Genomic DNA, 27,446 nt, shown 5'->3' on the forward strand with positions numbered 1-27,446 from the left:
CCCCGGACAGGCGCCGGAATGTGGCGACTAGGGGCTTTTCACAGTAACTTCATTGAAGCCTACTCGTGACAATAAGCGATTTTCATTTCATCTCTAGATCTGTAATGATTTGATTACCCGCAAATGCTCTCCTGGCATCTCTGACTTTGTCTATATAAATGTTTCTGGAACATACCTCCCCATTCACCTGAGGAAGGAGCAGATCTCCGACGAAAGCTCGTGTTTGAAACAAACCTGTTGGACTTTAACCTGGTGTTGTCAGACTTCTTACTGTACATCTACTCAATGCGTTGCGATCTAAATCAGGCTGGGCTGTGACATTTCTAGCAATCCATGCCTGCCCACCACTGGGCACAGCTACGTGGACCCACTTTCCCAGGGTCACTACACCTGTCAATCAAACCTCCAGCTCATCCCTGCCCACCGCTGGGTACAGCTGCGCGGACGCACTCTCCTGGTGACACTGCGCCTGTCAATCAAACCTCCAGCTCATCCGGGAACCCCGCATGACCTCATCACCGTGCGCCGCACGCCTGCGCGTTGAAATTGTTGGCGCCAAATATAGCGTTGGAAAGGACGGAACGGGAGAGCTGGAGACGGAGATATGGTGAGAGGGAGGAGGGGGAGTGAGAGGTGGCCTGGTCTCCGAGCTCCGGTGGGGCCTGGGCACCCGCCGGTGCTGCTCCGTCCGAGTGTCCCCGACGGGCCTGGGAGAGTCGGGTTTGGGGCCCGGGTAGTCGGCCACCGCTCCCCCGCTTTCTCCGCCTCCCCCCCCCCCCCCCCCCGGCCCCCGGCCCCCGGCCCCCGGCCCCCGGGTTCCGCCTCTCGGACTTTTGCCCCTGTTTTGAGGTGATGTCTCTGCGGCTCCCCCACTGTTGTCTGGGCCGCCGCCACGATCTTGGCTCAGGCCCATTTCAGTCAATGTTACAGTGAAAGCGGTCAAGGCTCCCAGGGGCAACATTCACTTCTCTTGAGAACCCTGTTGACTGGGACAGCAAATCACGACTTAATGATAATTTGAATTGATCAGTCGAATCATTTACGAAAACCCTAAGGGTGTATCTGGTAAAAGGGAATTCATTTTAGTCAGTGTGGTCTGTGGGCTCATACCAGCCAAAAGCACCTGTTTCAGGTCCAGAGGGAGTGTGAAGAAGGGAAGTGAATTCCATCCAAGGTTAAGGATATCTGGGGAGGGGGCACTTCTGGAGTAGAAATCTGACAGGCTGAAACTTCTACACTCTCCATTGGCTCAGGAATGAGATTGTTTCTAAGTGTTCCTCACTTGTGGATTGAGTCAGTAAGGGACATGGACAGAGGTGAAACTTGGGGCTGATGTGTAAATGAACATATTGCAGGGGATGTGTTTGCTTTGGTGAGAGAGATAAAAATGGAATATAAGACCAGGAGGACCATGATGTGGTTCACCATATCAACCTGCTGGGAGAATGAAGTGAGCAAATATCAATCTGAGTAGGACAGAATTGAGTTTTGAAGATATTATTATCGTTGCTATTTTTCTGCTAGTTTTGTACCGGTTCTTGCATCAACTGAGACTCAAGGCTCGCAATAAAGGTGTATTGTAGTGTTCTGTGCCAAATATTTTCTGTGTACGTAAGTGCAATGTGTAATGAGTAGGCACCTTGAACTGCAGTATCTGTACATCTCTGCACAAATGTTATGTTGGTCAGGATCACTCAACTGTTCATGAATCCAAAGACTGCCAATGTGAAAAGATGCATTCTCTTCCAACTTAATTCTGCTGTAGCATAATTGCAGATTTGACAACAAACACCCTGAAGAAAACAAACTTATTTTGACGTTACAGCAGTTCTGAATTGGACCTTCACAGCAAGTGACATGCAATCCACGTGTTGAGGTAGGATGCAAAATGGTTTAATTTCAAAGCTGTTGGATATTTTTACTAATTTGTTTTGGGAGGTGAAAGAAACTTGAGGCTTTCATAATCAAGAGCTTGCCTGCAGTAAATTACAAAAAGTCTAATTGTTGCAAGAAGAAATTGTGATGCAACTAATCAACATTAGTTTCCTTGGTTTAGACCGATCGCTTTGAGTTTCTGATATTGCTTCAGTTGGTCTTGGTTCTATCCTTCATGTTCTTCAGGGTAGTGCACTTGCACAACCATTTTCAGCTGCTTCATCAATGACCCTTCTCCCCTCACTATATGGTAGAACAGTGGTTAGCACAGTTGCTTCACAGCTCCACGGTCCCAGGTTCGATTCCTGGCTTGGGTCACTGTCTGTGTGGAGTCTGCATGTTTCCCTGTGTCTGCGTGGGTTTCCCCTGGGTACTCTGGTTACCTCCCACAGTCCAGTGATATGCAGGTTAGGTGATTGGTCATGCTAAATTGCCCCTTAGTATCCAAGAAGGTTAGGTGAGGATAGGGTGGAGATATGGGCTTGGGTGCTCTTTCCAAGGGCTGGTGCAGACTCAATGGGCCGAATGGCCTCCTACACTGTAAATTCTGATACGGCCAGAAGTGGCAATCTGCACCATTTGAGACTCCTACTAAAGCAGTCAGTGTTCAAAAGCAGAAAGAACTGGACAATATTGGGGCTTGGGCTGGTGTGGCAAGTAACATTTGTGCCACACAAGTGCCAGGCAATGATCATCTCCAACAAGAGAGAATCTAACCATCACCTCTTGACTTTCAATGGCATTACCATCACTATCAATTTCCTGGAGGGTTACCATTGACCAGAAACTGAACTCAACTAGCCATATTAATATTGTGGTTGCAAGAGCAGGTCAGTGGCTAGGAATCCTGCGGCAGGTAACTCTCCTTCTGACTCCTGAAAGCCTGTCCACCATCTACAAGGCACAAGTCAGGAGTGTGTAATAGAATACTCACCACTTGCCTGGATTAGTGCAGCTCCAACACAAGAAGCTTGGCACCATCCAAGTCAAAGCAGCCCACTTGACTGGTACCCCATCCATAAACATTAATTCCTTCCGCCATTGCCGAACAGTGGCAGTAGTGTACCATCTGCAAGATGCACTCACCAAGGCTCCTTCGGCAGCACCTTCCAATTCCACAACCGCTAGCATCTAGAAGGACAAGGGCAGCAGATACATGGGAACAGCACCACCTGGAAATTCACCTCCAAGCCACTCACCATTCTGACTTGGAAATATATCGCCATTCCTTCAATGTGGCTGGGTGAAAATCCTGGAACTCCTCTGGGGCTGTAGTGGCCTCAACATGACTGCTCATCACCGCATTCTCAAGGGAAATTGAGGATGGGCAATAAATGCTGGCTAGTTGGTGATGCCCATGCTCTGTAAATTAATTTGAAAAAAAATTCTCCCAAGACTAATGAAAGATTTCAGAAATGGGCAGGCACTGAAGAAATAAAACAAATTTTTGCAAAGGGTCTCCTCCACATCAAAGTTTACATAAATGTCCAATGGAAGTTGAATGTCATTGTATGTTAACATATGTAACCTTCATTTGATGAGATTGATTTTGTCAAAATTTTATATTTTAGGACCATGCAAAATTGTCATGCTGATTTTCCTGGTGCGAAGTATTTCTCACCTGGATAAAGTGAATTGAGGTGACCACCCCATTGTGAATGAAGTCGGAACTGGGAATGGATAATACAAGAGAAATGTGTCTACTGCTGGACGGTGGAAAACTGCACTTGCGTGAAATGAGGAGCAGAGGGAAGGTGGATCTGTACTGAGGGCACTGATCAGTTTGAGTGAAGTCTCAGCTTTCCCCTGATTTCAGGACCTGTTACAAGCCCTGTATAATTCCAGTTTTAGCGTTTATTTTGATGTTACACGGTGTGCTCACCTGCAACACACGTTGCTCTTGTACCAGAATGTGAAATAAACACTTTGTTTAGAAAAACTCTAAAGTTTAAATTTAGTCTTTTTTGGCATCAGAACTGAGTAGTTAAGGGCTACAGAAGCCTGGGGCATGATTGTACAGGAATAAGAAATGACCAGATTCTCTGTGTCAGAAACCTTCTTGAATGTGCACCAGTAAAATCATACAGTTGGGGCGGTGTTGGTAACGGATGTAGTTCTCCCCTCCTGCTCTTAGAATGTTGCCACTTTGCTGGCTCATGGTTATACCAGCAGTGGCTACCCTCCTATATCTCGCCTGTTTATTTATTTGTGAACCTTGAAAATGATCAGCAACTTGTGACAATACAGATTAATAGGCCAGGCATCACCGTTGTGTATATCTACATCTGCTACCTACACATGCAAGTTATGGGGCAGAAATCAAGAGCAGGTTGAAGTTTGAGGCATTTTCCCTCTGTCTTGGCTAAAGCAGCAAAAGATGGGAATTGAACCTGCGATTTTCTTGGTGTGTATGCCTCTATTACTGGATAGGTTCACTGGGCCATCAAACCACCTGTTACACACTTGGGCTTGGTTTTATGTAAGTACTGGACTCAAAAACAGCTTCTTCCCCGCTGATACCAGACTCCTAATTGACCCTCTTATGGACTGACCTAATTAACACTACACCCTGTATGCTTCATCCGATGCCGGTGCTTATGTAGTTACATTGTATATCTTGTGTTGCCCTATTATGTATTTTCTTTTATTCCCTTTTCTTCCCATGTACTTACGATCTGTTGAGCTGCTCGCAGAAAAATACTTTTCACTGTACCTCGGCACACATGACAATAAACAAATCCACTCCTAATCTTTAATTATGAAGTTGAATTAAGAGTTTTCTTGTTTCACTTTTAAGCTCGGCTTCAAGAGAAATTACATGAGCAGCTTTCAGTGAAGCGCAGTCATTCATTCTTCAGTCTGATACCCTTCTGGTATTGTGGCAGACACCTCGGAGTAGTACTAAAACTAAACTTCAGCCTGCGCAGGTTAATGAATTGAACCCAAGTCCCTTGTTGTCCCCTACTTGTACCCTTTTGCCATATGGTGTTTCAACTTAAGTAACGTTCTTTCAGGCCTGGACTTTCCTTTCATCATGAGTATCTTTAATTAGTCCAGGTGACTGTTACTAAGTGCGGGCTCTCAACTTTTTTCTACTTATGATGCGCTTTGAAATAGCTGTTTGGTGACATGACTGGATTCAGTTTACTCCTGGTCAAATTTGTGGTTTTTTTTTCTCTAGCAAAGTGTGGACCATATGATTCGACTGAACTCCTGTCTTATTGTCCACTGCAATGAATTACTATTGTACCCAATTAACATGTTGGAATTAATTTATTAAAAAATAAATATTGCCATTGGTTCAGCTTTGAAGGTTGGAGTTAATTTCTTTATGAAATGTAATGCTATCATGGGTTTGTGCATGCTTTGAGCTTTTCAAATTTTTATGTTGAGTGGAGTTGTGGACTATGGTTTCTTCCTCTTTGCCTGTATGGTGAGTTCCTAGGCTCAGCCGGAGATGGGTGGTGTGCATTTCAGCTGTGGATTCTACAGCAGCGCTGGTGGAAACGTGTGTTTAATAAGAATGCAACTTACATAAAAAATACTGATGGTGGCAAATTTGGAATATCATTTTAAGCTTGAATAATTTAATTGAACTGTTCACCTTTTGCATATCAAAATAATCTTTAGATATGTTGGAGAAAGGTTAAATTAAAACTAGGTCTTCTGTTTAAATGCTTGAATTGGGCAATATAATCAGTTGCAGCTTGGTGGCACTTGTAGAGAACTCAATCATTTTAAAACTCAACCGTTATAGTGTGCAACTAGAAAATTTATAAGCTGTGACTCCACAATATTACTTACTTGCATTTCATAGAGAATGATTAGTTAAGCAAATGTTATGAGGTAATTGCTGGTATCCAGTTCTTGGAAGCTGTTTTATCAGGTTTTCTGTATACCTACATTCAAACATACTAATTAGAACATAGAACATACAGTGCAGAAGGAGGCCATTCGGCCCATCGAGTCTGCACCGACCCATTTAAACCACCACCTCATCCCCGTAACCCAATAATCCCATCTAACCTTTTTGGTCACTAACGGCAATTTATCATGGCCAACCCACCTAACCTTTGGACTGTGGGAGGAAACTGGAGCACCCGGAGGAAACCCATGCAGACACGGGGAGAACGTGCGGACTCCGCACAGACAGTAACCCAGCGGGGAATCGAACCTGGGACTCTGGCGCTGTGAAGCCACAGTGTTATCCACTTGTGCTACTGTGCTGCCCAAGAGCAAGAGTAGACCACTCGGGGGGGGGGGGGGGGCGTCAAGCCTGCTCCATCATTAAATAAGATCATGGCTGATCTGATTGTGGCCTCAATCCCACCCGCAAAGGGAGCAGGAAGCAATTATGTCTTTTCAGCCTGGTTAACGACTCCAATGCTGTCCTGGCTAAATTCCCACCTTCATTCTCTGAACAATCTCATCCAAATATCTGCTGCTTAAGTTCTAACTCGCACCAAATCCCATTTGCCCAACACCCTTCTGCTTTGCTGACCTTTGTTGGCTGCTAGTCCAGCAATGCCTCATTTAAAATACTTATCTTTGTGTTCAAATCTCCCCCATGGCCCCTCCCCTCCCTTTTCTGCAACTTCCTTCAGGCTCTAACTCTTGAGATTATTACATTCTTCTAATCCTGGCCTCTTGTGGATCCTGGATTTTCTTTGGTGCTATGCATGCTGTTGCCTAAGCTCTGGAATTTCCTCCCTAAACCCCACACTCGACCTTTCCTCCTTTTTAAGACACTCTTTTCAAACCTACCACTCTGATAAAGCTTTTCGTCACCTTTCCTCATATGAAATGTCAAATTTTGTTAAATAGTGCTTCTGTTTGGACATTTCCCTACATTTTAAAGGTGCTATATAAATGGAAATGGATGTGACTGTTGACTTTACTCACTTGTATTGACTGATTTAATGTTACAATTGTTGGTTTCATTGCTTTCTTCAGGAATATCCAAGTTTTGTCATGTCCTCTCTATTCAGCAGTAAGCCATTTGTTCAGATCCAACCATCTACATTTCTCCTTTTGTTGTTTGAGTTGGGCGAGGTATGTTTGGTCACTTGAATAGGATGCACCACAAAGAACTTATAGTGGCGGGGAGGGGGTAGAATTTCTCTGAAGTGTGTGGTTTCATTTAGCTCAAAGAGGAGGTGAATCTTTTTGATTGCTGGTATATTTATAATCTTTGGCACATTCAAAATGTTATGGAATTGTGCTTTGTTTCCCCACAGCCCTTCTGGTATTTTTCAGATGCCTTGGATTCCACTTGGCCTTGCAGGTATCAATTCCCCAGTGTTTTACTTTAATCTCATAGGAAAACACGTGGTGGAAATGTACCGAACTGAGAAAAGCAGGTTGCTCATGTAGTTGCTTTATTATGGCCCATTGGAAAAACTTTCCTGTTTAGTTGTTCATTGTCTACTTTCTACCCAATTCCCAACAAACGGTGAATGCCATTTATTAACTAGTGCCAATGAAATGAAGCTCCAATTCTGGAGGAGCAATTGCTGTCAGAGGAAACATCATTTTGAGGTGAATCTCTGGAGGTGGCAGCACCATCTCATTTGTTAGAAAAATTGCTGCCAAAATCCAGTCTGATGTCCAATGCATCTCTAACTGAAAAGGGTCATCAAACTGTAACCTCTGCTATTTGACAGCAGATTGTTTTGTAGATGTCACTCCAGTTAGGAGATGATGTAACAGAAAGCAGGTGAATCAGGACAAGGTTTTGAAACCATGATGCATTAATTAAGTTTGTGTTGTCATTGAGTAATGCCATCCTATTGTTCTGGACTTTACAAGAGCCATCCCCCAAATGGATTAATTGCGCCTCCTCGATGACTGCTTAAGGCAACGGAAAGCTAAATGCAGATTGCAAAGATTTCAGGTTCCAACTGGCCAGGCCTCAGCTGGGCACCACTCACTTGGAAAGGTGTACTAAAGAATCAATAGAATGATACCTATGGAAGAGGGACTTGATTCTGAAGAGATTGGTGTTGTTCTTGGAGCACAGAACGCCATGTGTTTTGGTGGAAGTGTTCAAAATCTTGGAGAAAGTTTCAATCGTACAAGGGTTAGTGATTAGTAAAAGAATCGGCGGTGATTTGAGAAAACAATCGCATTACACTGAGTTATGGTCTGGACAGTGTTCCTGAAAGGATGATGGGAACAGATTTAATAGCACTTTAAAGGGAATTAAATAAATACTTGAAGGGGAAAAAAATCCATAGGGTTGTGGTGAAAGGGCAACGGGAGCTGGACTCGTGAGATAGCTCTACCAAAGAGCTAACAATAGCATAATCGCACTATGCCATGATTTGGCTGGAGCAGAGTCAGCTCCTCTTGGCTGAGATGCTAACAGCAGCATTACAGTTGTTCCTTAGTCCCTGATCTGTAGAGCGGAAATGTTGCTCGCGATCTGCCCTTCAAAGCGTGCGTGAACTGACGTTGGTTGAGGATTGGATTGGGGTTGGTTGTGACCTCCGTGGTCGGACTGCTTGCTGATACTGCGTGATAATTTTCCAAGTCGGAGGGAGTGACCGACAATTGTGAAACTGCTGCTCTGACACTACAGTCTATGAATTGCTGATGACTGACTTTAGTTTGCACATATTAGCCCATTCTGAATTTTGGGGCACTACCTGTGCATGTTTCTATGATGGAAATACAATTATCTCTCCAACTAGTGAATTACTGAGAGATTTAGCATTTTCTATTCGCAGGACATCAGAAGATTCTTCGGTGGGCTTTCTACTGCAAAAAAAGCTGGGACTGAGTCTTTGGAAAAGAACCGAACTAAAAATGTGGGCAAGGGGACTTCAGACGTGAAGAAGAAAACTGATGTCAAGGTCAGTTACCGTGCACCCGTTTTAATGTTCTGAGTAGTTTACTGTCTCTAATGCTTCTGTGCAATAAGTTGCAAATACAGGATTGACAACTTGCATCAAAGGCAGCGAGCAGCATAAACAGGACTGTCCAATATCCATCTAATGGCGCCCACTTTGTTTGCTTTGTGTTTTCAGGGAAAGGGGTCATCCAATTCAATATCAGGAAAACAAAAGCCAGTGCACAAGAAAAAGCACATTATTTATGATTCAGGTAAAGCTTTTTGACGAAACTGTCTTCTCTGTATGAAATGCAATCAATGCAGAATGAGCTATGTGGAAGAGCTGATCTCACCAATTTTTCACCCTTCTATAAAGGGTGTGGATTAATTGATGCTGGTTGCTGTTTGGCATCTTGTCTGTGTGACTGTTATTCATGGGTGACAGAATAGGGGGTGAATGTAGCGGCCATCACTAAGGAGAAGGTGTTAGAACTCTTTCAGGAGGTAATGAGGAAGTTGGACAAAGGAGAGTGGGCATGATCTATTTGGATTTCCAGAAGGTCTTTGATAAGGTGCCATACAGGAGGCTGCTCAGTAAGATGAGAGCCCATGGTGTTAGGGGCAAGGTACTGGCATGGATGGACGATTGGCTCACCGGAAGCTGACAGAGTGGGGATAAAGGGGTCATTTTCAGGATGTCAGCCGATGACTAATGATGTTCCGCAGGGGTCTGTGTTGGGACCACAACCAGTCACTGTATACATTAATGATCTGGAAGAAGGAACTGAGAGCATTTTTGCTAAGTTTGCAGATGATACAAAGATATGTAGAGGGACAGGTAGTACTGAGGAAGCCGGGAGGCTGCAGAAGGACTTGGACAAGCTAGGAAAGTGGGCAAAGAAGTGGCAGATGGAATACAATGTGGAAAAGTGTGAGGTCATGCACTTTGGTAGGAAGAATAGAGGCGTAGACTATTTTCTAAATGGGGAAAGGCTGGAGGAATCTGAAACACCAGGACTTGGGAGCCCTAGTTCAGGATTCTCTTAAGGTTAATGTGCAGGTTCAGTCGGCAGTTGGGAAGGCAAATGCAATGTTCACGTCGAGAGGGCTAGAATAGAAGAACAGGGATGTACTGCTGAGGCTGTCTTACACCCTATTTGGAATGTTGTGAGCAATTTTGGGCCCTGTATCTAAGGAAGGATGTGCTGGCTTTGGAGGCGGTCCAGAGGATGTTCACAAGAATTATCTTGGGAATGAAGGGTTTGTCAAATGAGGAGCGATTGAGAACTCTGGGTCTGTACTCGATGGAGCTTAGAAGGATGAGGGGGGGATCTAATTGAAACTTACAGGGTACTGAGAGGTCTGGATAGAGTGGACGTGGAGATGATGTTTCCACTAGTAGGAGAGACTACAACCCGAGGGCACTGACTCAGACTGAAGGGACGATTCTTTAAAACTGAGACTCTGAGGAGTTTTTCAGTCAGAGGGTGGTGAATCTGTGGAACTCATTATCGCAGAAGGCTGTGGAGGCCAAGTCACTGAGTGTCTTTAAGACACTTGCTGTTGTAAGTGGTATTGTCACTGGACTAGTAATCCAGAGTACTGAGGTCCCAGGTTCAAATTTTGCCACTGCAGATGGTGAAATTTGAATCCAATAAAAAGCTGGAATTAAAAGTCTAGTGATTACGAAAACATTGTCGATTGTCGTAAAAACCCACCTGGTTCACTAATGTCCTTTAGGGAAGGAAATCTGCTTTCCTTACCTGGTCTGGCCTATATGTGACTCCAGACCCACAGCAATGTGGTTGACTCTTAACTTCCCCCTCTAGGACAATTAGGGATGGGCAATAAATGTTGGGACAGCTGGCGACGCCCACGTCCCATGAAGGAACAAACAAAATAGACAGATAGATAGGTTCTTGATTAATAAAGGGATCAGAGGTTATGGGGAGAAGGCAGGAGAATCAGCCATAATCGAATGGTGGAGCAGACTTGATGGGCTGAATGGCCTAATGCTGCTCCTAATTTTATGGTCATTTATAAGCACCGATAGAGGCGAGTAGGAACCTTGACAGCTGAACTTGCAGCGCTTGCCTTAAGCAAACATTCGGATGTTTTAATTTTTGGCAGGCATTAATGGTTGGGTATTGGTAGTGGGTCTGCTGACTGATTTTACTCCCTCCCAACTTTGGGATGCTGAGGCCTGTTGATGTGTCCATATCACTATTGTGACTGAGAGCAGCTATTTCCCCTCCCTACCCAACCCCCCATGGGTGGGACGTTGAGCCAGAGATTTTCCTGATGTGGATGGCTTTATTAAAAGGCTGTAAATATATTGATGAGGATGGGATAGCCGCATGACTTAATTTGCTGAAGCTTGTTTCTTCCGTATTTTAAATCTTGTGGTTGCAGCTTGAGGACTCTTACTCTATAAAGATTATGGTCCTGATGACATCCTGGCAATGATACTGAAGACTTGTGCTCCAGAACTGTCCTTCGTTAGGGTTCTGCCAGTCTGTTCCTGACCTCATTGCAGCCTTGAGCTAAATGTGAACAAAAATGATGAACTCTAGGGAAGGTGAGAGTGACTGCCCTTGACATCAAGGTAATGTTTGACAGAATATGGCATCAAGGAGCCCTAGCAAACTTGGGAGTGTCAGTGAGCAGATTATTGCTGGGTAAATGCTGCTTGATAACACTGTCAAGGGCACCTTCTAACACCTTTGTTGTTGGTGGAGAGTAGACTGAGGTGGTAATTGGCCAGGTTCAATTTGCCAGCTTTTTATGCACAGGACAAACCTGGGCAATTTACCACATTGCCAGATAGATGCCAGTGTTGTAGCTGTAGTGGAACAGCTTGGCTAGGAGCATGGCTAGTTTTTGGAATACAAATCTTCAGTACTATCGCTGGAATGTTTCAGAGCTCACAGCCTTTGTAGTATCCAGTGCCTTCATCTGATTTTTGAAATCACGTGGAGTGAACTGAATTGGCTGAAACTGACATTATGATGCTGCGGACCTTAGGAGGAGGCCAAGGTGGATTATCTTGTGGTTGCAAATGTTTCAAATTTCTTCTGCACTGATGTGCTGATGTGCTGGACTGTCCCATTATCGACGATGGGGATATTTGTGGAGCCTCCTCTTCCAGTTTGTTGTTTAGTTGGCCATCGTTATTCACGATTGGTTGTGGAAGGACTGCAGAGCTTGGATTAGATCTGTGGTTGTTAGATCTGCTTGTTGCCTGCTGCTACTGCTTTACCAGGTTGGTTCATTTTTAGATATGCCTGTTACAGCTCGTGTCCTGTCTGCACTCTTCATTGAACCAGGTTTGATTTCCCAGCTTGATGATGATGGTAGAGTGGGGGACGTACTGGGACATGAGGTTACATATTGGGGGTGAATACAATTCTTTTGCTGCTGATGGCCCCCAGCAATTTATGGATGCTCAGTTTTTGATTTGCCAGATCGGTTCAGAATCTATTCCATTTAGCACGGTTGTAGTGTCAGACAACATGATGGAGGGTATCCTCAGTGCGAAGATGGGACTTAGTCTCCACAAAACTCCCCAGGTGGCCTGCCCACCACACTCCTGCTCTGTTGTTTCTGCCAGATCTGCGGTCAACCAATATTACCCCCATCACTCTGCGATTACCAGTATGATGCCATCAGAATTTTAACTGCATTGAGATTAGAGAAACAAAAAAAATCAAAGTAGATCATGGGAGCCACCAGCAGCAGTTATTAAAAATAATCTAGTTTTTCATATAGTTTTTAAAAGCATGTGCATCCCATAAGAATGAGCAACACTAATGATTCAACTAACATGGAGCAATGAACAATTTACCAAGTTAGAAGTTGGAAAGTGCACTAACCAGATTAAGTGTAAAACATGAATACTTAAAATAAATATAGTGGTGCTACCGAGCCACTCTTGGTGAGAGACTTTGAAGACCCCCCCCAATCCAGAGTACATTCTGTGCCTTTGCCACCCTTAATGCTACTTTCTTCCAAATGGTGTTCAACATGGAGGAGCACTGATTCATCTGGCGATTGATGACATAGAGGGTGAGGGCAGTAGGTGGTAATCAGCAGGCGGTTTTCTTGCCCATGTTTGACCTGGTGGCATGTGACTTCATGGGGTCTGGAGTTAATGCTGAAGACTCCCAGGACAATTCCCTCCCGGCTTTATACTACTGTGCAGCCACCTCTGCTGGGTCTGTCCTGCAGGTGGGGCAGAACATACCGAGGAATAGTGATGCTGTTGTTGGAGACCTGATTTGTAAGGTATCATTTTGTGAGTATGACTGTTTGGCTGTTGCTTGGCTAATCTGTGGGACAGCTCTACCAATTTTGGTACATGACCCCACATGTTGATAAGGCGGGGTTTGTATGGGTGACAGAGCTGGGTGTACTTTTGTTTTTGCTGGGTTTAGGAGTGAACCATGTCGCTGATTTTCTGTTGTCTCAAGTAGACCAGGTAAGGGCGACAGATTTTCTTCCCTAAAGGGCATTAGTGAACCAGGTGGGCTTTTACGACAAATCAACAGTGGTTTCATTGTCACCATTATTGAGACTAGCTTTTAATTCCAGATTCAATAATAGAATTCAAATTCCACCAGCTGCCATGGTGGGATTTGAACTTGTGTCTCCAGATCATTAGCCTGGGTCTCTGGATTGCTCGTCCAGTGACTTTAGCATTTCAGCACGGCCTCCTCCTAAATGGTAGATGATTGTAGATAGTTAGGAATAATTTGCTTATCTGCTCTGTTGTCGGGGAGGTGAGAAGAAACACATTTAATCTCCCTGAGATGCTATTTAAATAACAAGTAATTGGCATCCACAATAATTGCTTGTTAAAAGCTACCAGGGGCCCATTTAGTATATACTGGGGATGCTGGAAATATGAAATAAAAACTGGAACACTGAGCAGGTCTAGCAGCATCTGTGTTACTAGGCCGTTTTTATCTATTCTGATGAGAGGTGATCAGCCCAAAACATTAACTCTGTTTCTCTCTCCACAGATGTTGCCAGACTAGCTGAGCATTTCCAGAATTTTCTGTTTGTCATTGCTTATTTGGTATATTTTGCTTGTCTAAGTGTGTGTTGCAGTCATTCTAAAATTATTCAGTTGTGCTCACTTTAGACCCGTTCAGGAGCATTTCAATGTACAATTTACTTGGTAAACGCTTTTTACTATCTGCCGTTGCTTACCCTGTTAATATGTCAGTGTTTTCAGTGAGGTCAAGTACTCTTATTTAAAAAAAAAAACCCAACATTTTATTAGGGTATTTGTAATTTTAATAATAATGATAACAGCAATATAAACATGGTGACGTGTGCCAGAAACAGTTGTAACCTTTTATTATTTTTCACAAGAGTTAAAATTGTCGGATTGCCATTAAAACCCACATTTCACTAATGTTTCCCCTACCTGCCCCATTCTGCAGCTTGTCCCTGTCCCCCACACACTGGGTGATTTTTGGTACCTTGAGGGGAGCAAATACTGACTTGAAGGGTTGATCGCATTCCAAGAACAAATAAAATAATTTGCGCAACGAGCTAGTCAAGTATAATGAGGGCGGCACAGTGGTTAGCACTGCTGCCTCACGGTGCCGAGGACCCTGGTTTGATCCCAGCTCGGGGTCACTGTCCCTGTGGAGTTATCCCCATTGCCCCTTAATTGGAAAACAAATTGGGTAATTTATTTTGAAAATAGTATAATGAGTTGATTTGCTTTTTCTGGCTTCTCTAGAAATTGTGGATTACAGCTAAGATACAATTTCAACATTGAAGTAGTCTCTAATACCGTTCTCAAATTTGAAAGGCTGGACGGGTTGGCAGCTAATTTGACTATGGAGGGCATCGTGGCTCATGTTGTTTCTGACCAGCAGGATCAATGGATTATCATCTGCCAGAGAGGAGATCCCTGGTTTTTCTGTCCCTCATCCATATCATGGGTGCAGTGATGGTCAGCAGAACCCTAAAGGATAAAATAGCATGTTTCTGTATTGCAGTATTCTGCAAGGGCAGTTGTGTTTTTCTCTAGATCTCCCATCCCCAGATCAGCTAACATAACCAAAGAACTGAGGTCAGTCCTTGCGTGATTTCAGTACAACACCACAATGTAGTTAACTACTGGGCTACAATGCAAGCTAGTTACTCCTGCACCTTTTGGGCAGATTTGATATCGAGAATGAACTGTGTTTTTAAACAATTGCGTTACTGTGCTGCAGATTCTGAATTGGAAGAGTCTCCTCCGGAGAAGAAATGCAAGAAAACATCCTCCTCCTCCAAATCTATAAAACCTTCCAAACCAGAGACTGTTACTGTGGTTTCTGAAACTGGTAAGAAGCAGATGTGATCTGTATTCCTATATATAATTCTCAGCTCTAGTTAAATAGCAGGGCAATGACAGATGCCTTGTTCACTAATTCTTTCTTTCTTTCTTTGGGGCAGCAGGGTAGCATGGTGGTTAGCATAAATGCTTCACAGCTCCAGGTTCGATTCCCGGCTGGGTCACTGTCTGTGTGGAGTCTGCACGTCCTCCCCCTGTGTGCGTGGGTTTCCTCCAGGTGCTCCGGTTTCCTCCCACAGTCCAAAGATGTGCGGGTTAGGTGGATTGGCCATGCTAAATTGCCCGTAGTGTCCTAATAAAAAAAGTAAGGTTAAGGGGGGGGTTGTTGGGTTACGGGTATAGGGTGGATACGTGGGTTTGAGTAGGGTGATCATGGCTCGGCACAACATTGAGGGCCGAAGGGCCTGTTCTGTGCTGTACTGTTCTATGTTCTTCTATGTTCTTGTGCCTGTTCAATGGTTTTGGCCATTGTATTGTCAGTATTGATCTGAGAGCTTTCAAATTATAATTAAAATTGGTGCATTCCACGTGTGATGGAAAATAAACCACTGAAGAGGATTGGATGTTAGCCTGATGGTAGCTGGCTTGCCTGGGCAGCTAGGACCTATGCCAATAGTGTGATCGCTGCCTTGAACTTGTGACTCTTGACTTCAGTCAGAAACATGTTGAGTTTTTTTTATACCACTCCCCGACCAATAGCTTTTTACTGCCGTACAACAACACTTCATGGTTGGGCCAATACTCATTTCTTTTTTTGCATTAGTAGGTCATGAATTTCATTTCCGAGTATCATTTCATTTCTTCCCTTTCGTTCAGGTTGTTGGTGCACGTGCCCCGGCCCCATGTCTCCTGCTTCTCTTGGGCTTGGTTGAGTTTCATGTGTCCCCCTCCCGCTTCCTTACTGTGTCTGAGCTAGCCCCTCCTAATCTTTGGCTTCCTAGTTGTTGGCTACACACAGGTCTTGGAAAACCTGAATGAATGGCTCCAATGTTTTGTGGAAGCCTTCTTCCGATACCTGGATGGTGAATTTAATTTTCTCCATTTGCAGGAATTCCGACAGGTCGCACAGCCAGTCTGTAGCTTTAGGTGGTGCTCCTGACTGCCAGCCGAGCCAGGGAGGCAAAGGCAAGGCTGTCGGCCTTCCTCCCCATGAATAGATCTGGTTACTCTGATACCCCGAAGACTGCCGCACCCGGGCCTGGCTCCACCCTTATCCCCACCACCTTGGACATTGCCTTGAAGAAGGCTGTCCACAACCCAGCGAGTCTGGGACAAGAGCAGAACATGTGGGTATGGATGGCCGGGCCTCCTTGGCACCGTTAGCATCTATCCTCCACCTCCGGAAGAACCTGCCCATTCGTGTTCTGGTTAAGTGGGCTCTGTGTATCATGTTTAACTGCATTAGACTTAACCTTGCACGTGTGGAGGTGGAGTTGACCCTGTGCAGTGCTTCGCCCCAGAGCCCCCACCCTATTTCAAACCCCAGGTCGTCGTCCCACTTCTCCCTTGTCTTGTCCAGTTGGGTGTTGGCCCCCTTAGTTGCCCGTACATGTCCCTGCAGGTCCCTTTCCCTAAAATGTCCACGCCCAGCAGGACCTCTAGCAGGGATTGTTGTGGGTACGTCCTTGATCCCTTCATAGGAAGTTTTTGAGTTCTAGATACCCAAGTTTGTCCCCCCCCCCCCGTCAGCTGGAATCTTTCTGTTAGCTCTTCGAGCGTTATCCACCCTTTACTCTCTCTGCGGTCAACGTCCTCCCGTCCTGTCTCCACCTTTTGAAGGAGACGTCCATAGTCGCAGGTGTGAACCTGTTGTTGCAGATGGGGGCTTTATCGTACATTAGAATGGGAGTGTGCTCCAACCCTGCAGGTCCTTCTTAACCTCCTCCGTCAGGCTGGTCAGGTTCCATTTGTGGATCTTTGTCCAGTCGTGAGTGATTTGGATCCATAGGTAGTGGAATTTGTGTTGGGCCTGTTTAAATGGAAGCCCCTCCAGCTCTGTCCCTCCCACTTGAGGTTTATTGGGAAGATCTCACCTTTGCACGAGATAAGTTTGTAGCCCGAGAAGGTTCCAAACTCTTTCAAGAGCGCCATGATCCCTTCCATGCTGCTTCACGGGTCCGCGATGTAGAGGAGCAGGTCATCCGCATAGAGCGAGACTCTGTGCTCTCTGTCTCCTCTCCGGATCCGTTTCCAATTCTTTGCTGTCGTAAGCGCGATTGCAAGGGTGAACAGCAACGGGGATAATGGGCATCCCTGCCTTGTGCCTCTAAGCCATTGGGAGTACTTCGAACCGGTGGTATTTGTCTGTACCCTCGCCATGGGAGCGTTGTACAGGAGTTTCATCCAGGTGGTGGACCCTGTTCCAAGCCCGAACGGCTGCCATTTGACTCTGTCGGAGGCCTTTTCAGCATCCAGAGAGATGATCACCTCGGGTGTTCTGTTCCCGGATGGGGTCATGATCACATTCAACAGACGCCTGATGTTCGATGTTAGCTGTCTTTCCTTGACAAAGCCCGTTTGGTCTTCAACCACCTCTAATAAGCCAGCCTTTTGGCCAGGATCTTGGCCAGTATATTTGCAACTACGGTTCGCAATGAGATGGGTCTATAGGAATCACATCCATTTGGGTCTTTGTTTCTTTTAGGTATCAGCGAGATTGAGGCTTGTGTTAACGTAGGTAGCGGTGTGCCCCTTACCAGCGAGTTGGTGAACATTTCCTGTAGCTGTCGCAAATCTTTTGTAGACATCAGCCAGGAAACTGTCTGGTCCTGCTGCTTTCCCTGCCTGCATGGAGCTAATACACTCCATTGCCTTTCCAGTTCTCGCGTTGCTTCCAGGCCCTGTTTCCTGTCCTCCCATAACTGGCATGTCCAGTCCATCAAGGAACTGCTTGATCCAGAGTCCCCTGCTGGGGCTCCGAGGCGTACAGCCCCTGGTAGAAGGTCTCAAATGCTGGTTGACCTTGTCCGGTTCTGCTAAGTTGCCTCTGCTATTTCCCTCGTGGCTGCCTGCTTTCTCAGCTGGTGAGCCAGCAAGCGGCTGGCTTTGTCTCCGTGTTTGCATAGGGTCTCCTGTGCCTGGCGGAGTTGGTGCACTACTTTCCTCGTGGAGAGCAGGCCACAGTCCATCGGTAGCTTTTTCCTCTCCGCCAGGAGCTCCACGGTCCTGACCTCATTTAAGTAATGGAGTGGCAAGTTATCTCTAATGGTGTTGTAATATATTTGTCAAATTCTTTTATTATCCTGAGCAGTATCTCTGAGAAAGTAATCCCACATCATCTGTGTGTTTCCAGAGTCTGCTGTATTTTTCTTTTGTTGTTTGCAATAATAAAATACACATGGTGTAAGTTGGTAATTTTCAAACTGAGTTGTGACCTGCGGGTGGGTGTTGGGAGGGTCGTGGAGCGATCGGTCAGGGCTCAACGACTGCGACCGGCTTTTAAAAATGCCAGCCATCCCACGCTTGCGTGTCCCTCAGTCGGATGTAGCAGGCTCAGACCCCAACTGGGTACGCCTCCTTCGTACATCAGCATGCTGATCCAGGAGCAGATTAAAAAAAAAAGAAGAAAATCAATTGGGCTTCCCGCCAGAAGCGGCAGCAGAGAGCAGGTCACTCGCCCGGTACACTGATGTCAGGTACTCTAGGTGCGAAATTACTGAGGAGAGCGTCTCTGGTTTGTTAGCTGCCAGCAAGCAAGCAACCAGACCGTGTGAAGAGCTGAAGATAATCTTTTTGGACTAAGGAAGAGTGGGCCAGAATCTCACAACTGAATCTACTAGAGAGAGCTTTGCAAGAGAGTTCATGGCAGGACAAAGCAGTGCTGGTGTGAGCTCCAGGACCTCTGATGAACAAGCCATACAGAAATGTAATATTGAATGACAAAGCAAGTGAGTTGTGAAGACCAAGTAGGCTCACCTGTCGCATTAAAGGTAAACAAAAATGGTGGGTCGCGAAGGTCGGCTGGCATGAGTCGCGAACGTTGAGTGGTTGGTAAAAATGGGTCCTCGGGGAAAAAAAGTTTGAAAAACACTGGTGTAAGCTGTAGCTGCATTGGCTGGATCACCACCATGTGAATTTGAATGTTGTTGAGGAAGCCCCATGGCAAAAGCTGGGCGGCAGGTTTCGTGGAGTTTAAAGCAATTACTGCATTTAGGAGACAAATGGATCTGTTCCTAGAGCAAAAGTGAATTTGGGCAAATCGTGAGAATGGAAAAATCTCAGTTTGAAATTAACCAACAGGAGTGGGTTTATTGAGCTAAATCCTTTTTCCTAATAGTTTCTGTACTATTTAAAAAAAAAAAACACCTAGCGCATCTGGGGAAAAGGGTGAGTTGCTGATCTGTACAGACTAGGACTGGATCTATTTGAGAAGTTGGCTGCAACTGCCATTTACACACCTAATTAAAGAGTTTGTAGTTTTCAAAATAAGTAATATTTTAAATAAAGTGCAGAGTGAGTGATATAACATGGGTTTACAATGTTCTAAGAATGGTAGTTTGTCGATGCAGGTTAGTGTTTTTCAGAAGAAGCACTTTTAAACTGGTTTAAAATCCAGGATTAGGGGTTTTACGAGTCCGTGAAGATATAGTGAGAGGCTAGGCTTGTTCTTTTATGTGAAATGGGTGCCGATCTACACTTTGTATTCAGTTTATCAGTTGGCTGCACCACAGTTTAATTTCTGATTAGCTGTCCCTGAAGAAATCAGCAGCCTTTTCTTGTGTTTCAGTATCTAACATGGCAAGGCCAGGGACTAACTGGATCGATTAATTGGATGAAAATATGGTACTGATAAGTAATGCTGCAATAGAAATTTACCATCCTTCCTCAAATGATCAAATATTGGTATTTATGGCTAAATAAACTATATTTAATATTATAGAACATAGAACAATACAGCACAGAACAGGCCCTTCGATCCTCGATGTTGTGCTCAACTTTTATCCTGGATAAGAACAAATGAATCTACACCCCATCATTCTACCGTAATCCATGTACCTATCCAATAGCCGCTTGAAGGTCCCTAATGTTTCCAACTCAACTACTTCCACAGGCGGTGCATTCCATGCCCCCACTACTCTCTGGGTAAAGAACCTACCTCTGACATCCTCCCTATATCTTCCACCATTCATCTTAAATTTATGTCCCCTTGTAATGGTTTGTTCCACCCGGGAAAAAAGTATCTGACTGTCTACTCTATCTATTCCCCTGATCATCTTATAATCCTCTATCAAGTCTCCCAGAAGTTCCCAGTTTTGTGGCCAGACTCCGATATGGTCTGTAATTTATCCAAAATATATTTGAGCTTGAAATGGATTTAAGGTCAGTTCTTAATCGTGTGGATAAATCTTCGTGGAGGCAGAAATAACATTAGGGAGTATGATTATTTCGTGGCTACTACTTGTCTTCGATTCAACTGGAGTGACATTTGATCTTTAAAAAATAACAAAAGCACAAAATATTGTATTTCACTTTTGGGGGGGGGGGGGGAGAAAAGTTTCTGGAGGGACTGATTATCAGAATTCTTATTCAGAGGAAAGAATTTTCATTGTAGTTGACGAATAACTACCAAAGTGCCAGTGGTTATGCAACTGATTAACTAGCTGCTTAAAGTCCTGCTGAGTATAGTACAGTTGTTCACTGCTGACCCACACCATGAAGTTGGACAATGGTTTTGGAATGTGACATTGTGGTGGGACTGATGACTGTGGTTCAGATGAAAGGATGTAATCCAAAATAATTGGTTGTAATGCCAGAGTAGAAATTGTTAGGGTTTCTTTTGAGTTATTTACGTGAATGGCCTTCCATCCATGGAAAATGTCAGTGTTTTGACCATTTGATTGGAGCTCTTCCAGAAGGCAGCAGAAAGAGGGACCAATCTACATGTAGGTGGATTACAGACGACACTGAGTGAGTTACAGTGGATGCATGAGGATGATGCAAGACAGACGAGAGTGACGTAACCGTGGCAGCAGATCTGGGTCTGAGCTCAGATGAGTCGGAGCTCATCTATTGAATTCTTTGAAAAATTGCGTAAGTAACTGCCTGAGTTGTTGGGAAGGACTTGGGCCTAGATAATTGAATAATACAGCAGCGTTTCCCAGGAAATGTTTGGAGGATGTTGAATAGGCTCCTTTTTAAATAAAAATATTTCCAATTAAGGGGCAATTTTGCGTGGCCAGTTCTCCTATGCTGCACGTCTTTGAGTTGTTGGGGTGAGACCCATGTAGACACGGGGGGGATGTGCAAACTCCACACATACAGTGGGCCGGGATCAAACACGGGTCCTCGGTGCCGTGACGCAGCAGTGCTAACCACTGCACCACCGTGCCATCCGCCTGGTTATTAGTCACCTTTTTCACACTTGAGTGGTTAGGTAGAGGCAGTGACACAGGTAATTGCGAATAACATATTGTAGAGATCAGTTGGATGGGATGATGGGCATTTGTGGCTCCCTGTTTTTCTTATTCTTAAAAATATTTGGTTGTCAAATCGGTGTATTGGAAATTGATTTGAGCAGTGCTGCACAGTCACCAACCGATCTGGTGTCCGTGGCGCAGATTTTGATGAATGGTGTTGTCGCTTTAATTTGGCACATTAAATTACATAATTGCTACAAGAAGGATTGCAAATATAAACAAGGTGCCATTAATGCTCCAGTACCACAAGTGTTCCACAGAAGTGACTTCTTGTGTCGTATAATCTGGGGACGTGCAGGATGCACAAAACTCGTGAAAGTAGTTTGTGATGTTAATGTGACTAAATACAATACCCACTTGTAATCTGTGTCACGTTGACCTCCTCTGCCTGGGTTTGGCACATTGTTGTTCACTTTTTGACACAGTTTCAGACCTTGCAGCAGAGTTGTATTTTTATTCACTGACATATATTCAGTTTGTGTGAACGTGTGTAGATTGTGCACCTGACATCACCCAGATCTATTTTACTGTAAACACTTGCATCAGGTCAGTTACTGACGCTGCATCTCATTGGAACTTGTCTTTTAACAGTGTTTCCTTGCTGTCAGATTTTCTCCATTCCTCTCCTGAGGGTGATAAATTCTGCTAAACTGTGGTTCTATGGGCACAGGAAGCACGTGGGCATGTACTAGCATTCAAATGCAAATTAGACACGTTGAGTAATTATGTTGAATATGCTCCTGTTACAATCCCTCTCGAACCCAATAGCCTTTTAAAAAGATATTTGAATTTCTAGTGAACCACTTAAAGGAATTGCATGACAAGATTTCAAATTTTAAGACTTTTATTGAAAAACCTGAATATCAAAATGCTGGGAATCTGAAGTAAAATCAGAATATCCTGGGAAAATCCCAGATCTGGCAGCATCTCTGGAGAGAGAAATAGTGTTAACCTTTGAAGTCCAGTAGGACTCCTCTTCAGAATGGAGAAAAACAAAATATCACCTTGTAGGTGACTACTGCTCTTAAGCTCCAAAGAAGATAAGCTTTATTAATGTTTTAATATGGCTGATAACTCGCATACATATACATTACAATGCAGTCTCCACAGGTTTACAGTTTTCATAGAAAACAGTCCTCAGTCACTCTGCTTCTACTGAATTCATATCTCCCTGGTTTGCTGAGCCACACCACATGCATGTGCGCATACGTCTATTTTTTTTTTGAAGTGTGAACATTTGCACCTTGCTCCCAGGAAGTCTCAGCAAGCACTTCTCAGTCCCTATGGTAACCAAGCCACAGAAACCTTTTGGGCAGAATTCATAGTAGATTACTTGACCCCCTCTTCCAAAACTGAAGTGAAGGTTGAGGAGATTTGATAGAGCTATTCAAAATCATGAGTGATCTGGACAGAAGTAGATTGGGGGGAAAAACTGTTCCCATTGGTGGGAGGATCGAGAACCAGAGGGCACAGATCCAAGGAAATTGGAAAAAGAAGCAATGGAGACATGAGGAATATTTCTTCCAACAAATGTTTAAGATCTGGAATGTGCTGACAAGAGTTGGTGAAGGCACATTCAATTGAAGCATTCGAGGGGAATTGGACTATGTATGTGCCAGGTTATGGGGAGAAGGTGTCTTTCCCAGTTGGAAAGCCGGCATGGACAGAATGACCTATTATGCTGTGATTCTGATTCTGCGAAAACGTCATCATATAAAACCTTGTGCCCAAAGCTTTCCAAAAAGGGATTTTCACAATTTATCATGTCTCTGACCAAGGAATGTAAAATAAACACGATAGTTATTAATTTGATCTGCATGTTGGGGTCATCCTTATGAAGCAGCTGCAGGTAGTTATTTATAATGAGACTTTTGAGATAACGCTAAAAGTTGTGGGAAATGACCCATTCCCCTCAACTGAGAATGAGGGGACAGGTGTGGTAAATGGGAACGGTTCACACTTTGTGACCGTTGCTCTGAGATTCCAGAACACAGTAAAAGAGAACCCTTGAACTCTGACACTTGGCATTATTACCTATCCCAGTTGTGCAATGTCCCAGCTTTGTTCTGTTGCCACTGTGTTTTCAGAGAGATTAAGGTATGATTTTGACCTTGACACTTGGAATTACTCTTTATAAGCCGACCAGATAAACTATGGCTTAGTCTATTTCACCAGTATGCTGTGTAGATAGACATTGCACAACTTGTCAAAGTTCAAATGTTGCCATAATAAGCAGGATTATATCTTCAGTTATCTATCTCTCTGAAAGTATTAGTGTCATAGTAACTGTAATGGCTGGTTCAGAAAAATCCAGACATTTGAGCTACACCTGCTACCCAATTACCTCTCTGCATTTCAGGCCATTTATTTCAAATTTGGACTTTTTTTTTATAAGGTCATGCCAATTATCCAGGAAGTGTCACTCGTGTTTTTCCTGCCCCACCCCCATTTTTGCACTACAGTTAATTGAAGTTCAAACCTTGTAATCAGCGTCATGGTGTCAATTATTTGCTTTTTGTTAGAGTTTCGTGAGTGCAGTGTGTGCATGTGCGTGTGTCTGAAAAGTGAAATGGGAGGCAACCGTGGAAAACAAGTTTGAAGTTTGCTGTCGAACACCATATTTGTTGCCTGGGGTTTGGCTTGGGACACAGGCTTTTCCCCCCCATGGGCTAGGGTTGGCAAAATAATGTAGCGTTTTAAAAAAGTAGGCTTGCATGGCTGAATAGCCGTCAGCTGCTATTTCTTATGTTTTGGTAAGAGTTTGAGATGGCGTTGTGCAGTGAGAGTTTGAGATGGCGTTGTGCAGTGAGAGTTTGAGATGGCGTTGTGCAGTGAGAGTTTGAGATGGCGTTGTGCAGTGAGAGTTTGAGATGGCGTTGTGCAGTGAGAGTTTGAGATGGCGTTGTGCAGTGAGAGTTGGCATGTATGGCAGAAAGCAGCATTTTGGATGAGCTCCAGTTTATGAAGGATGGGAGGCTGATCGGGAGAGCATTGGGATAGTCTGGTATGGGTGAGAGTTTTATAGTCGCTGAAAGCTGTTCTTTAACTTGGATTTTTTTTAATGGACAGCACGGTGGCACAGTGGTTAGCATTGCTGCCTCTGGCGCTGAGGACCTGGGTTTGAATCCCGGCCCTGGGTCACTGTCCATGTGGAGTTTGCACATTCTCCCCGTGTCTGTGTGGATTTCACCCCCACAGCCCAAAGATTGCAGGTTAGGTGGATTGGCCACGCTAAATTGCCCCTTAATTGGAAAAAATTATCTAAATTTATTTTAAAAAAAATAAGAAAAACTTTGATTTTTTGAGATACTGCATAACTGGAGATGACAGTCAAATTAATGGGGGAAGAATTAGGCAGGCTCGTTGTGGAGTCCTTGCTCATGTTGCTTCTGGATGATGCTGGTGAATAATGTTCTCTGATGGCTAAGTCTGACTACAGCAATACATTTGGAACCCAGTGCAATTCTAACTGGTTCAACAAATTAATTTGAATGCAAAGCAGTATTTGATTGTAATAAAAATGCTCAAAATATTCAGTAGGTCAGACAGCATCTGGAGAGAGAAAAACGTTCATGTTTCGGGTCAGTGTCAAATGTGAAAAAGTTAGAAATGTAACGGGTTTAACCAAGTACAGATGCAGGGAAAAGGGAATGGGGGGAGCAGTGTTTCTGGAGAATAAGGAAGACATGATATTAAATAACAGCAGGCAAAAGGAGGTGGTATTGGGGACAAGTATTGAAGCAAAAGGTGGAATTGGTAAAATTGTGGAAAACAGCTGGTGTCTGGGGTGGGAAAAGAATGGGGACAGTGGTTATGATCCAAAACTGTTGAACTCCGTGTTTAGTTTGGAAGGCTGTAAGGTGCTCGAGCTTACTTTGAACTTCATTGGGACAGTGTAGGAAGTCTGCCTTTCTCCACTTTGCTGGCAAAGAGGCTCTTGGCCTGGGAATTTGGTGAAGAAAGTAGGTTAACCCCAGGGATGCAAACCTATCTTATTGATCATATACTGATTGGAGAACCCCAGTCCACACATAGCCTTCACTGTCAATGGCTCTGGTGCAGCCATCCACCATTACAAGCATCTACTGCCTGAGAAATTGGGATTGGTGTTACGATGTAAAGTTGTCGCATCCATTGTTGAGGCTGAAGGTGGTAAAGTGCAGAGGAGAAAGATGAGATGCTGTTCCCTCAGCTTGCATTGAGTTTCCGTTTGGAACAGTGAGGGTAGGCAGTGGCGTAGTTGTTTTGTCACCAGACTAGTAATCCAGATATCCAGGATAATGCTCTAGGGTCCTGGGTTCGAATCTCACCATGGCAGCTGGTGAAATTTGAATTAAATGAAAGAAAATCTGGGATTAAATGTCTAATGATGACTATTGTGGATTGTTGTAAAAACCCTCAATGTTCACTAATGTCCTTTTAGGGAAGGAAATATGTTGTTCTTATCTGGCCTGGCCGACATGTCGCTCCGAACCACAGCAATGTGATTGACTCATAAATGCCCTGGACTGGGCAATAAATGCTGGCCCAGCCACCAATGCCCGCGTCCTATGAACGAATAAAAGAAAAAGTGTAGGAGGCCAAGAACAGGGTGGTCATTGGTAGTTTAATGAAGAGTATTTTTTTAAAAAACATTTTATGGAGGCATTTATAATGTTAACATTCTAAACAACAGAGCAATCCAGCACGGGCCAAAACCCCACAATAACATACCCAACTCCCCCCCCCCCCCCCCCCCCCCCCCCCCCCCCCATTACCTCCTAGCTACCTGTATATTAGATTCCCCGCCCTTATTTTTCACTTCCATGCCTCTTTCTTCCCCCCTCTCCTGCTGAGTCAATTTTCCTTGACGAAGTCGATGAACGGCTGCCACCTCCGAGTGAACCCCTGTATTGAACCCCTTAAGGCGAACTTAATTTTCTCTAGCCTAAGAAACCCTGCCATGTCACTGACCCAAGCCCACGGCTTTGGAGGCTCCGTGTCCCTTTGCAGGACTCCCCCCACACCTCCCACATCTGTCCTCCACCTCCTCAAAAAGCCTGCTCATCCGGGCCACAGTCATATGAGTCCTGTGGACGACCTTGAACTAGATCAGGCCAAGCCTGGCACATGACGAGGATGCATTGACTCTCCTCGGGACCTTCTCCCATAACCCGGCTTCCCGCTCCCCTCCTAACTCTTCCACTTCCTCTTCACCTCCCCGATTGGGACCCCTTCCCACTCCATCAGTTCCTTATATATTTCCGAGACCTTCCCCTCACCGACCCCTGTTTTAGACATCACCTTATCCTGTAGTCCCCTGAGAGGGAGGTGAGGGAAGCTGGAATCTGCCTCCGGACAAAATCCTGTACCTGCAGGTACTGAAATCTGTTCCCACCTGGCAACTCAAACTCCTCCTCCAAGCTCGGGAACCCTCAATGAAAATCAGTGACCACACTGTCACCCCCTCCAGTAGTTTAATGAAGAGTTAAGTGATGATGGACAAAAAGATCATTCAGACTTGTGAGCAGAGCAGGGTTTTCAGCAGATTGTCTATTCTAATGTGATCTCCCCTGTATACAGGAGGCTGCAGGAAGTCTGAAGATAGAGTCCTATCCGATTCCAGATGTTAACTCTGTTTCTCTCTCCACAGATGTTGCCAGACTTGCTGAGATTTTCCAGCGCTTTTTTGCTTTTATTACATATCGTGAGCAGTGAACTGAGTTAAAAGAAATACAAGTAAATTGTTATTTTATCGAACAATGTTCAGCACCGTTTGCAACTCCTCCGATACATATATAGTAAGACCTGGACAACATTCGCACTTGGGGTGAGAAGTGGCAAGTAACTTTCACCACACATGTGCCAGGCAATGACCATCTCCAACATGAGAGAATCTAATCATCTCTTCTTGACATTCAATGGCATT

The 27,446-nt window shown here is 44.5% G+C and overlaps 1 protein-coding gene and 1 long non-coding RNA gene across 2 annotated transcripts in view; both read left to right on the top strand.

The window, feature by feature from the left end:
• Nucleotides 1-476: 476 nt before the first annotated feature.
• rfc1 (replication factor C (activator 1) 1) overlaps nt 477-27,446 on the top strand; it is an 87,725-nt gene continuing 60,755 nt past the window's right edge. The window contains 4 exon segments of the mRNA XM_038791398.1: nt 477-607; nt 8,664-8,789; nt 8,964-9,039; nt 15,001-15,111. Coding sequence (XP_038647326.1) covers nt 605-607; nt 8,664-8,789; nt 8,964-9,039; nt 15,001-15,111 — 316 coding nt within the window. The 5' untranslated portion in view covers nt 477-604.
• LOC119962981 lies at nt 815-3,874 on the top strand. Its single transcript, XR_005459998.1, has 2 exons — nt 815-1,876; nt 3,507-3,874. It is a non-coding gene; the product is annotated as an uncharacterized LOC119962981 (long non-coding RNA).

This window comes from Scyliorhinus canicula, chromosome 3, assembly GCF_902713615.1.
Source record: "Scyliorhinus canicula chromosome 3, sScyCan1.1, whole genome shotgun sequence".
Taxonomy (NCBI): Eukaryota; Metazoa; Chordata; class Chondrichthyes; order Carcharhiniformes; family Scyliorhinidae; genus Scyliorhinus; species Scyliorhinus canicula.